At 46.8% G+C, this 13,031-nt stretch overlaps 1 protein-coding gene across 1 annotated transcript in view; it reads right to left on the reverse strand.

The window, feature by feature from the left end:
* The window catches only part of Pop1 (POP1 ribonuclease P/MRP subunit), a 60,234-nt gene that overhangs the window by 21,521 nt on the left and 25,682 nt on the right, over positions 1-13,031 (reverse strand). The window contains exon 8 of the mRNA XM_050176365.3: positions 7,010-7,090. Coding sequence (XP_050032322.2) covers positions 7,010-7,090 — 81 coding nt within the window. The remainder of the gene's footprint in view (positions 1-7,009; positions 7,091-13,031) is intronic.

Genomic DNA, 13,031 nt, shown 5'->3' on the forward strand with positions numbered 1-13,031 from the left:
AACTCACTCAGACCCACTCACAAATTATATTTTTGCTTAGCGCTCACTCAACTCAAACTCTCCAGAATGCTACTCAACCGAGTCCATTGAGACTCGCCAGAATTTTACTTAGCCGGGTTTATCTGGACTCAGACTCGCTGAAACTCTACTCGGGCTCACTCAGACTCACTCACGAGAATCAGACTCAGGTAGGTCTACTTGGCCAACAGACTCACAAACTCAGGCTTTCTTGTGAATTCAACACATCAATGATTAAAAGAACTTCATACGAGATATATAACACACGCAGAGGGATTACAAACACTAGATGTGTAGGAAAATGTACGCACAAGAGGCTTAAACAAACAAGAAAGTTGCCTATTTTCTGTGTATCACTATGCCTTGTAAGAAACAAATATAGTATAACCATGTGTAAAAGCTACATCCTCTTTTCCTAGATAAAACATTAAACCAAATTTAAAAATCCACATGAGGGTTGGACCCACCTTTTCAATGACCCATGTGTGAATAGCCCTCAAACGCGTGCGCGCAAGCTTCTAAGCGCACAGCCCACAGATGGCACGAGAGAATGTGGCTTCGGCTTCTTTCTCGCCATGAACTTGCACTCTCCATATTGGCTATGGGCATCAGCATCAACAGTTCTGGCTTTTGCAGTTGTCAATGGTGTGTCATTCACCTGCTTACTGCAGGTGAATACATGCGTGCATTGTTCATTGTCTGGCTTTTCATGAGCCATTTGTGTCTTTTAGAGCGCAGCTCTTAGATGCCCACTCGTGTAGCAAGCAGCAATGTAACCGAGCAAACGAGCACAGCGAAAGATGAAAGTGAACACAGAGTGCTGCGGGGGATGAAAGGCACGAGGAGGAAAGTGGAGAGGAGAGTGCAGCGGTAAGGCAGAGGAGGGTAAGGCGAAAGCATGAGAAGAAAAACGAAGAAAAACACAATCATCAGTGAATTTTTCCCAAGTGAATCAAAGTTTGAGCCCAAGAAAAGGGCTGGATGGACAATGAGCTTGTTCTCAACTGGCCAAAAAGCGTTTGGCAGAACTGCCCAGGTAGATTCTTGTCTCGGACAGCTTCCGCAGTAATTTACAGATAGTGTTAAAGAAGAGCTGCACCGTATCCGCACAAGGATGGCTGTTATTTTGAGCGGCCTGACAGGTATGTTGCAACCAATGGACATCAGCATAAACCGGCCTATGAAGGTTGAATTCCAAAGCCTGTACTCGAATACAATAACATGTGGCAGCGGCAAGCAGACCCCGACCGGAAGACTGGACAAAGTCCGTCTGGTGTAAGTGGCCCAGCGCACTGTTGTTCCCGTCCATCCTCGTGCTGCACGCATTTGTTTTCATTTGGCTGACTCAGTGAAGAGGCTGTTGCGCAAATCTGGCACTCAACTCTCAGCTGCAGCCTTTAGATATTTGCGTGAACAAGCCGTTCAAGGACGCGGTCATGCGGTGTTACGCAGATTGGATGCACTCAAGTGAGCCTGCAGTGACGCCGACCGGACTGCTGAAGTGGGCTTCACCAGCCACGCTATGCAAGTGGATTGTGGACGCATGGACCAGCATACCAGAGTACCTTGTGCGTCGCGCATTCAAGAAGTGCAGCATCTCGAACGTGCCAAATGGCACAGAGGTTGAGTACCTCTGGGAAGACATGTCCGACAAGGAACTATCCGAAGAGAGCACAGCTGGGGAAGACAGCGACTGAAGTGCGGAGTGCAATTTAAATAAATGTCTTCCTCGAGTTTTTCTAACTTGTATTATGCGCGGATAAAACTTCCTTTTTTTTTTTCCATTTCGCGTCACAAAAATTTTACCTCGTACTACAGTCGCAGACTGATTTTTCGGACTCCAAAAATTCAGACATGCTCGATTATTTGGTCTGCTCCGCGGCACCGCTATTCTCCCCATAGGCCATAATGTATAACAACTGCCCCCTCGTCAGATTTTTCGGACACTCCTTGAGCCAACTCGATCGAGAGCACCATGCACCGACTCTGACCAGTGCATGGTTCGACTTGCTGAACGCCATTTTTGTTTTGAGCGGAGCCTCCTTGTTGCCCCACGAAGTGGCTCTACTGCAAATCCCCGCTCATCGTTTTTGCCTGGTTCGTAGCTACACAGGTTCCGGTCTCAGCTTAGTAAGCCATGTCAAGACAATCCAGTAGCTGATTTGTTTGTTTCTTCGTGCACGACGCTGCGAGTAGGCCGTGTTTTTCATTTGTGCGACTGGTGTCGGCGTGACGACGTGGGGATGTTTGCTTTGTGTGCTGTGTCATGGTTGCGATGATGCAACGCAGCATATGGAAACATTGCATCGTGTTTCTAATGGTGCTGACAGTGCCCGTGCTGACAGTGCCCGCGCAGACTGCGCTGGGAATGCCGGCAAGCGGGTGCCGGGAGGCCTACAATTTGTCGCCTTCCGATGTGCTCTCTACTGATGGCGAAAATGTTCTGCTGAGACCTGCGCACTGGTTGCATTGCGATTCCGGACACCGTCTCATTTGACAGTTTCACAGGTGCTGACACTGCTGTACTGAAATGTGCAGAACTCGACGACGGCGAGATCATTCATCAGGTTTCTGCTGCGCCGCCGGACGACGACTCCGAGTCGGAAGATGACGCACCATGTGCTACGCTGCTGTCGCATGCGGAGCGTGTACAAGCAGCCACCTATAGTAACCGTACGACCCTCTCCGAGATTCACTTATCTGACTGCGCATAAACGGAACAGCTTTCAACGGCGCATTCACGATTTCTTCAAGCCTACTGCCGAGCCCGAAGAAGTGCGTGGAAATAAAGGATTTCCTTTTTTTTTTTTTTCTTGTTCTGCTTTTTTGGATACCTGTTTATTCGGACATTTCCGCAGTCCCCGTGAGGTCCGAATAAACGGTCGGTGACTGTATATGCGGGTTTTTAGGGTAAATGCAGAGACTTTTGCAAGTCCTGCTCTGTCCACGAAACCAACAGTATCTTTGGCTGATACTACATGCCATAAGTGCAGACGTACAGCTCCAGCAGTGACACTACACTACTAACATCCATATTCACTGTCAACCAAGCTGAACGCGACCGCAAAACACCAAGGAAAGAAAAGGACTAGGAGGGAGCGTCTTGTAACAATCCTGAAGCCTAATCACAAAAATATAAAGGAAAAGCTTATGGGAAATAGGCCCTTGCAAGTGATGTGCAAGTGGTCATTTCTAGGTGCTGAGCGCGAGCAGAGTGCACAAAAAGAATAGACCATAGAGCATGTGATGAGGATCGATTGCGAAGAGGGCACCACTAAGAGTTACAATGTTCCAAAAAGTGTCTCAAAAAGACCCGGCAACCAGAAAAGGCCTAGCCCTGAAGAATCACTGTGCAAATAGGCCCCAGAGAGAAAGTAGCAGAGCTTGAGGAGATTAGCTGCTTAATGTCATGCTTCCTTCTATATGTAGTTGTTTTTTTCCGTGCTTCGAGGTACCGAACTGTCCACAGGAAAGCCACATGGCCAACATTCAACCGAAGCACGATTCACAAGAGCACTGCTATAAGTCCAGCTCACCTCATTGCTCTCGAAGGTTGAGCTGGACACTGACCATTTGGAAAATCCAGTTGCTCTGCAGAAGCAACAGGAGTACCGCTCATTGTAGAAATTTCACTGCCAGACCAGAAAACGAGCAGTATGATGATGTCAGTCAGTTGCACTGAATGCCAGCTATCCCTGCATTTGCACGAAAGCAAAAGTGCCTACGGTGCTATGTTCATTCGAGACAAATTAAGGAAGGAATCGAAACTGAACGGGAATGGTAACTCAGCTGACCAAACACCAAAACTCGAGAAACTCACACTCCTTTGATATCGCTTACTTCTTTCAATACTGCAGCACACAGCACCATAGCGTCTACAGTAAAAGCTTGTTAATTCACAGCTCGTTAATTTGAAATTTCAGATAATTCAAAGTAGCCGCCGCGGTCGCTCCAACATTGCACTGAAAGCAATATGTAACACACCCCACTAATTCGAACTCCGCACCATCGTGGATGGGGAGAGTGCTAGTACAGCTCTCTCCCCATCCAGTACAGGCCGCGCAGCTTTGCTTTTCCCATCAGCAGCAAGGACGATAACACCGTCACCGCACGCCATGTTTTTTGTGTACGAGCAAAAGTGTGAGAGGGTGAGCCTGCGAACATGGCTCAATTTCGCATGCACGAGTGAGGCACGGGGGTGAGGCGAGGGAGGGAGGAAGGGGGGGGACATCCTTCTCTGGCAGCTGCTGCTTATGGCGCGACCATGCGGGCGCCGTATCTTGAAAGCTATTGGCGACATGGCCAAAGTGCGCGCCCGCATGGGGCTCCTCTTCAAAGCGATCTGCGATGATTTCACAGTGCGCATAGTGCCGGTAGCTTCGTTTGCGATGAGCTTTCTACATTTCGTTCGCTTTGAAGCGAAAGCTGTATGAAGGTCAATTTGCTCGCTGCTATTGCCGCGTTTCCTCACTACAGTGTTCTTCAGTGAGTTTCCGCAGTCATCGAGCGAGATGTGTTCGTGCTTACTCGTGCGCATGTGACACTGTGCTTGTTAATTTAGTTAGTAAGCGAATGTTTACAAGTTTATACAGCCGATAAAACTACTACCTTTACTTCATATAGCTATCTACCAATTTGCTGTTGCAATCGATGCTTCACTTTTCAGGCAAAATGCGAAAATTTTTTTTCTCCAAGCCAGTCAGCGTGACGAACGCACGGATGGAGCAAGAGCCAGCTCGACGTTGGGCATGTCGGACCACGTTGGCCGCGTCCGGTTACGTTGGCTGCGCCAGTGATTCAAAGTATAGACGCTGTTCACGCCAACGTGACGTAGCGCGTGTGCGTGCATGCTCATGCCATGTCGGACTATATATGCACCTTAACCGAGCTATTTTTTTCTCCGACTTTCATTAGTACGAATTTTGTATAATTCTAATTTTCATAGCATCCCTTCGGAATTCGAATTCACAAGCTTTTACTGTATATAGCCTTCTCTGCCCTTGGCCACAAAAGTCAAAGGAAATGTTCACATAGCATACACTACTCGCATGTGCTGGAGTGTATTGCGCTTCACAGCGAGCCTTCCCACCCTTCCCTTCCAAACCGGCCTCCCGCATTCTGCATGGCACGAATAGGGCCCCAAAATGCAAAGCAGAGGCAATACAAGCTACAGGCAGAGGCAAGCTTGACACCATGAGTCTGGACTAAGGTGTGCCAACTTGCGTTGCTGGTGCTGCAAAAAGGACGGACGTAAAACTGGTGGCACGCGTTCGGAAGTAGAAGGGGGGTGGGTGGGGGGGAGTTGGAGGCGCGGTGCGGTGCGGAGCCAGATGACAACATGAACAATGGCCGTGCATTGCTGCGCTCGATCATTTTTTTTTAAAGCAAAGCTTTCTTTACCTCTTCCTTCGGCTTTCTTACTGCTGCTGCAACGCCGGCTATGTCAGGACATAGTTGAGACACACGCCACTAACGGTGGCGGCGTCGGGACGTGATCGAGATGTGGCCATGTCACAAAAACATAAAAGGCAAGTGCTGTCGGTGTTTTGTTCCATAACATTTGTTTATGAGCTGTCATTCTCAAAATTCCGAGGAATAACTGTAAAGAATCTAAGACAATGTATGCACCACGTGGAGGGCCTGCGTGGTTGTGGTTCAGAATGATTATTGCAGGCGGCGTCGACACCAGATTTTCTACGACACGGGGCCCTTAATGCTATTGCGTTAGTACATGACAGGAGTGTGGCACAAAGGAAAGATGACCAGAGAAGCTTGTGTCAAGATTTACACCACGTCGCATCTGTACAACATGCAGCCCTGTGTGCAGAGCACACAGGGCTGCATGTTGGAAGAATGCAAAACACACCCGTGGCCTCGACCATCACAAGATTTCAACTATAGATATTATTTTACTTATGCACAACACTGAGCAAAAGTCTGTAAAGAAGTTTTCCACTGTGCTGGCATTCTAAGAACTAACAAAATTGCTTTTACAACGGCAATTCGCTTTTACGACAGCCTTTTTTTTCAGCTTTAAATGGACATTTTTGCAGCCCTGCCTGTTTCCAAAAAATTGGTCAGCGACTGTAGTTGAAAGAAGAGCTTCGCTGTAGAAGCAAAGAAAGAAACCAAACAAATCCAGAGTGTGCCTGTGCGCTTGACCCTTAGAGCACATGTGCAAGTGCAGAAATGGTTGAATAACACAGGCTTCCTCTGTTTTCTTTAGCTGTCCAGGCTAACGTTGGGTCCATGAAGTAAGGGATCAACAACAAAAGCCGTGGCAGCAACTGCCCAGGGCACAACACCAGCAGAACATTTTGACCCAGGCAAGAAAATATGAGCTACCACACCACATTGCAGATATGCTCACAGAATGAAACATGACAGGAAAATTTTAAGGTAGAACACCCAATACTGTACGCGCATTTACTTGAGGCTGTGACGTCATGCCGCTACGTATTTGGTTGCTAAAGGTGGTATAAACTCTGATCTAGGCATAGTGTCGAACCACAGCAATCTAACACAAACTGAAGTTGGTGGAAAAAAAGTATGCATATTAGTTAGGCCTAAACTGAAGGATTTGCAGTGGACACAATTTAAACGGAACCTCAAGGCATGAGGGATATCGGTTTTGTTCACCAAGAGTTCTGGTTATCAGGAGATAAAGCGTTTGAAACTTCATCAATACAAAACCAACAAAACATGACCTTGGTGTTCTGTTTAAGGAGCAGTTCCGTTTAAGCTATTTCCATTTATCAAGATTCGAGTGTATTCCGTGTGAATAGTACATCCAGAACTTCAGCTAATATCTCAGCTAGTGTTCTGTTTGCTAAATATGTGCCTCGATCTCCTGGTGCTATTCACCAGGTGTGACGAGAATGTTATTCCCAATCATATCTCTACGAAAGGCGAAAAGGAAATCAGAAGGAGGCATGTCTGCTTGTGACAAGGCATTACAAGATCAAGAGATAAGATAATCCGAGAGACAAACCTAAGTTGGTTCGGGAACCTTCCTTCCGAATAGCCATGATGGGTATCCTAGATTCAGCGTCTCCCAGCTCAAGTAGCATGCCTGCAAAAATCACAGCAGTTGCATCTGGCACAGACACCAAAAAAGTGTAGGTCCTTGAGACAAATACTAAAACAGCCACAACAAAGCAACACCAACAAAATTTTACTTTTCATAAATTGGTAATACAGTTGTGACCGGACATATCAAACTCAACAAGGATCACAAAATAGTTCGATATATTGATGATTCGAATGATAAAATATGCCTATCAGAACCTTATCTTGGACATATTCACATCTCGGAAAGTTTTCAGAGATTGTGAAAAGTGGAAATTCATAGATGTGCTTCTCCCAAGGCCTAGAGATATATTTTTTTTTCATACTAATGTTGCAAGTCACTCACACTGCAGAAAGGTCTTCAATAAACTGATTGCAACGACAAACCTTAAAAGCTCATGCTGCCCGGATGCAAAACAGGAGTGTGCGTCGTACGCGTCAAGGTGCTTGTTGCACATTATTATTCAGGATAAGGGGCAGAACAAAAGCAAACCAGCCTGCATAGGTAAGTGCCATGGCACCCATCTGTTACGCTATGCCGTTTAAACTACCAATCGTCATACATGCGAGTCAACCAGCCAAGCTTTCGTGCGGGGTTTCAGTTTCTGTACCGAATATGTGCTAGAACAAGTCATCCTCATTCCTAGCCCCTCTAAATCCACCCATCTCTTCTTACATGCCGCTTGGCGCTCTGACGCCTTGTGTACCCTTAGTTCTCAGTCCTCCTACAGCCACTGCATTGGTGAGTGCCTACACTACATGGTCACTGTTACATTTAAGATGGCTGACCGGAGTTAGTGAAGTGAAATCTCACGAAAGTCACTGTACAACCCCCAAAAGTGAACAACCGAGAACGCCACCCTCGACTTTCACCCTGCACTGTCAGACTTCAATTAGAAATTATCTACAATGGCGTACCACAGATTGAGAGCCAATCTTTTGTCTGAGCACTTCAATATTGACTGAATGATACATAATCACAGGAACGGGGGCAAGCATGGTGCCAAAACTAAATGTCCTGTTTTGCACTGGTTTTGTCTTTTTAGACTTGAAAAAAGAAAGGGGAAAAAGAAAAACAGTTTCAATTTGAAAGCTGCAATTTAGCAATGCGGTTCTAAATTATAATGACAAGCAATGGCTAGTTCTTCATCACAAGCAAATTCTGTATGTACAGTGGAACCTCGGTTATACGTGCCCCGGTTTTGCGACAACTCAGGTTTTACGACGGATCAGCGCAGTCCCGGCGCAGTTCCCACAGAAGCAATGCATTAAGAACCCTGGTTATCCGATGCAATTTCACGCCTGACCCGCGTTGTATGACGACTCTCGCAAAGCGCGGGATGGAACGGCGGACGAAAGAAAAGTGCCGCGGGTCTCTTTCCTCGCCCCGTCTCCCTCTCTTCTCGGCGGCGTCGCGTCGGGGAAGCGTTTCTCTCCTTCCAGTTTCCCAGCAGCAGATCGCCGACAAGGTAGCGCAGAAAGGCCTAGGTTTATCGCACGTGTTCTTCGTTGTAATCCTAGCGACCAGTGTTCAGTGCAAGTATTAGTTGTGTGGAGGAACGTGACGGACGATGTCCTGAAAGCAGACAGTTCTGGCGCTCGGCAATAAGCTGAATATTATTGAGAAAGCGGAAAAGCGGCAAGGAGCCACGAAAGTCAGCATTGCCCTGGACCTTAAGATACCCGAATCTTCCCTCAAGATGATCCTGGCAAACAAAGCGGCAATATTGCAGAATGCCAACGAGTTTGGGCTTAAGCGGAAAGCAGCAAAAGAAGGACAGCATGAGAAGTTAGAAAAAGTTCTCGTCAAATGGCTGCATCAAGCACGGAGCTCTGCGATTAACGTTGACGGCACCATTCTAAAAGAAAAGGCGGACCTTGTGGCATTGCGTCTGGGCATCGACGACTTTCAGGCATTGAACGGATGGCTGGATCGCTTTAAAAAACGAAACAGGATTGTGTACAGCCACTGCTGCATACAAGCCCTGCGACGTTTTCAATGCCGATGAGAACGGTATTTTTAACCATATGCAGCCCGAGCAAAGGGTGACAGCTGTTATGGTAGCAAGCGTAGTAAAGAGCGTGTGATGGTGCTATTCTGTGCTAATGAGGACGGTTCCAAGAGGCTGCCTGTGGTCGATGTTGGAAAGTTTGCAAAGCCACGGTGCTTTAAGAACTTGAAGATGCTGCTGTGCAGCTACAACTTTAACAAAAAGGCGTGGATAATGTCTTCGCTCTTCAGCAATTTTTTGCAGCAGCTGGATAACAAAATGGGTGCCAAGGCAAGGAAAATATTGCTTTTCGTCGACAATGCATCGTGCCACCCACCCTATACGTCCAGCATGACGAACATAAAGTTTTTTTTTTCTTCTCCCGCCCAACTGCACAAGCCAGCTGCAGCCCAGCATCATTAAGTGCGTCAAGCAAGGGTACCGGAAGCGGTTAGTGCAGCGTCGGCTGGCGGCTATGGAGCACAGTGAGTCGGAAAAAAAGATCACTGTGCTCAACGCCATGCATTTTATTGCCAGTTCGTGGAATGCAGTGTCGCGAAGTACAATCGCTAACTCGTTCAAGCACTGTGGCTTTAAGCAAGAGACTGCCTCCTCTGCTAGGGACTCAACAACCTTGATGCCGGTTGAGGCCGATGCAGGCTTCGCCGACGACGATTTCGAGGGTTTAAACCTCACCGCGACCTTCGCCAAGTACATGGAGGCCGACGACAACGTTGTGATCTGCGACGAGGTGTCGCTGGATGACGCCATCGAGGAGGCTTTGCCTAGTACCGACACCGCTGCGACATCGGACAAGGACAAGGACAACGCCACAGATCCCGTGCCTGTGCCTACCACATTCGCTGAGGTGCTACAGCACGTAGATGGCATCCGGAACTTCATCTGTTCACGTGACGCCGCAGAGGACCTCCTTTTGGATGTTACCCAACCCGAGCGAAAGCTCTTGGTTCACGGATAAAACAAGATCCAAAAGAAACTTACTGACTTTTTTAAAAGTTCGCGCCGGCTGGCGGGAATCGTGGCAGTGGGCACTGGAGTACCGTAAAGGTTTGTTTGAATAAAGCATGATTGGCACCTGTACTGCAGCATTAATTCTTATCGCATTTACTTTTTTGGTAATTTGGGTTTCCAAGCCCTGCAGAGTATGTTAGTAGTTTACATTGAAGTTCCTCGTAAGTCCGTCGTGCGAAATAAGTAGTATTTTTATAGGCATAATTTATGTTCGGATTTTACGACGCCCGCATTTTACGACGCTTTTTCGCGGTCTCGAGAAAGTCGTATAATCGGGGTTCTACTGTACTTGTTTGTCTTTTTCCAGTGATCGTTTATCACCAGCTAACAAGTCTTACAATGTTGTTTCTCAATGCAAGACTTGCATTCATGTACCAGAACTTTTTCGCATGTTGTCGCCGATTCTATCTATTGTCTGCATTGTCACTGAACCTTGTGTAATTGAGTGCACGACACAAATGGTGTTGCACATTCTAGAATGCACACAAGTATCAGCGATAACACTGCAATCTTCGGACGAGTCAGGTTTATGTGATCAATGATCATGCTCACAGCTTTGTTGTGCTCAGAATGTCAGTTGTCTTTGTGGGCACAAATACGCTTAATGAAGAGCTAAATTAGTGACTTAGTTTTTTTTACCGTCACTACAACGTGAAAATATGAAGTGACAATATGCAAAATGTAGACGTAGCACAGTAACTGCAGCAAACTTGGAACAACACTGTGACGGGCAGCACATTCTTTCTAGATAACAATCAGTTTGCTGTTGCTAATTTGGCTTGCTTTAGGAACTTGTATGTATAAAGTTGTTCAAGGCAACTACCTCACCAGCATGTGGTGACTTTGGCTGCCACAAAGAGGATGGCGCATGTATTATTACAATTTCTCTTTTATGCACACTGTTTTAAAATATTTCACCATCCCACCTTTCAACATCTTATTTTCCATAAAACTTAGCAGCATTCACAAAATCATATAGCAAGCCAAAATTCACAAACTTTATGAATAATTTTGGAGGGTTGGCATGTATGGTAATGCCACATCCACACACACATGGGTATACTACCACCAGTCCCCTTCTCACAGCAATCACTTCTGTTCCTGTGTGCTTGACCCCCAAGGTCCACACACAAGGACCAAGACGGTTGAATAACACAGGACAGTTTCCTTTAGCTGTCCATGTGGGGATGACGGCCAGAGGAGGGGCCTGTCATCCCGAAGCTAGAGACAGCAGAGAATTTCCAGCACCAGCTACAATTTCCCAACACAACAGACGAATAATAGCTTCCTCTAGCAGCCACTTCGTTGTTCGGAAAGCGTTATCTTGTCTCACTTCCCACTGCCAGCGTGCATTCTTTCTTAGCGGTTCAACCAGTGGCTCTAGAAAAGTAGCCAACTTTCTCAGAAATGCATGGTGGTAGGTCATGAAGCCCAAGAACACCCGTAGTTCCGCAACACAGGTTGCCTTCGACATTTTTGCTATTTGCAGCAATGTTTTTCATCCTATGTAACAAACAGTTCGTACTTATACGACGTCCCAGAATTTGAACTTCTGCTTGTTAGAACTTGCATTTTTGCAGATTCAGCTTGACACCGTGTTGCCAGAAACATCTGAAAACTTCACGCAGCATTTCACAGTCGACACGTCTCTCCACGACTACCACGTCATCCAAACATACTTGGATGCCCAGAATGCCTTGCAGGATGGCGTTCGTACATCTCTGAAAAATTGCAGGAGCAGAGGCTACACCAAAAGGAAGTCGATTAAGGCAAAACAGGCCTTTTGGAGTGTTTATGACCAAAACGTTCCTCGTTTCCTCATCAGGCGGCAACTGACGGTAAGCATCTTTCAAGTCGGTGTTGCTGCGTACTTCACATTCGTTTAGGTTAGCAAAGATACCCATATTTTTGGCAACGAGTACTGCTCTGCGACACATGTAGCATTTGCAGTCACCTTAAGATCGCCACAAAACCGCATAGAACCATTCTTCTTGATAACAGGAACAAAAGGCATGGCCCAGTCTGCACTGTTGACAGGCGAGTGAATGCCATGTTTAACAAGTCTGTCTATTTCATTAGATACTTGCTCCTGCATCATATATGACACATAATGCGCTTTGCAGAACCACGGCACCGCATTTTCACACAACCACAAATGGACTGCGGGACCATCACTGAGCCTTAGACCTGGTGTAAAAAAATTGCTCAAGGTATGGTCAGGAACGTTTTGCTCATGAGAGGCTGCCTCACTGAGAATGATGAAGACAGGCCTTCTGCTATGTTCAAATGCGCTGATGACAGCATGTTTGCAAAAGTTCAGGCCGTCGAATTGCAGTATGAGTAGTGTTGCTTCTAGGGTATTTCCCACATACGAGACCGGAAGCCTCAGCTGACCCTTCACGGAAAGCTTGCCCAGCATGCAGGACAGCTGCAAAGACATCTTGCGGAGCGCCGGCCAGACATGCCGATGCTTTCAGTATTTTATACGTAATGATGGAGATAATCGGTGTCTACTTGCACTGTGAGCAGAATTCCGCTCTAGCAGAGGGTGAGAACCACAGGCTTGACCCAGTTTACAGATGCAGTGTACAAATTTGGTAGACTAAGCTCATTGCCATCACTCTGAAGAATTCTCCTGAGAATGGACCATCCCCTGTCTCCGTACACACATTCTAGATAGGTGCTACGTTGGCAGTGAAAACACTCCACCCCGGGAAATTTGCACTTTGCTGCCTTGTACCTAGTGCTACCGCAACACAGACAAACGTCTTCACTTGGCAGATACGAAGCGTGCGGGTGAGTCTTGTGGTAATACAGTTGATCCTGCAGCTTGCTCTTCACAGCATGGACATTGCCACAATCCTGTGTCTTCTCCGTATGATCAACATTGAGGGTTGCCATCTTGGCGGCTAAAGCTATATT

Source organism: Dermacentor andersoni, chromosome 9, assembly GCF_023375885.2.
Source record: "Dermacentor andersoni chromosome 9, qqDerAnde1_hic_scaffold, whole genome shotgun sequence".
Classification (NCBI taxonomy): Eukaryota; Metazoa; Arthropoda; class Arachnida; order Ixodida; family Ixodidae; genus Dermacentor; species Dermacentor andersoni.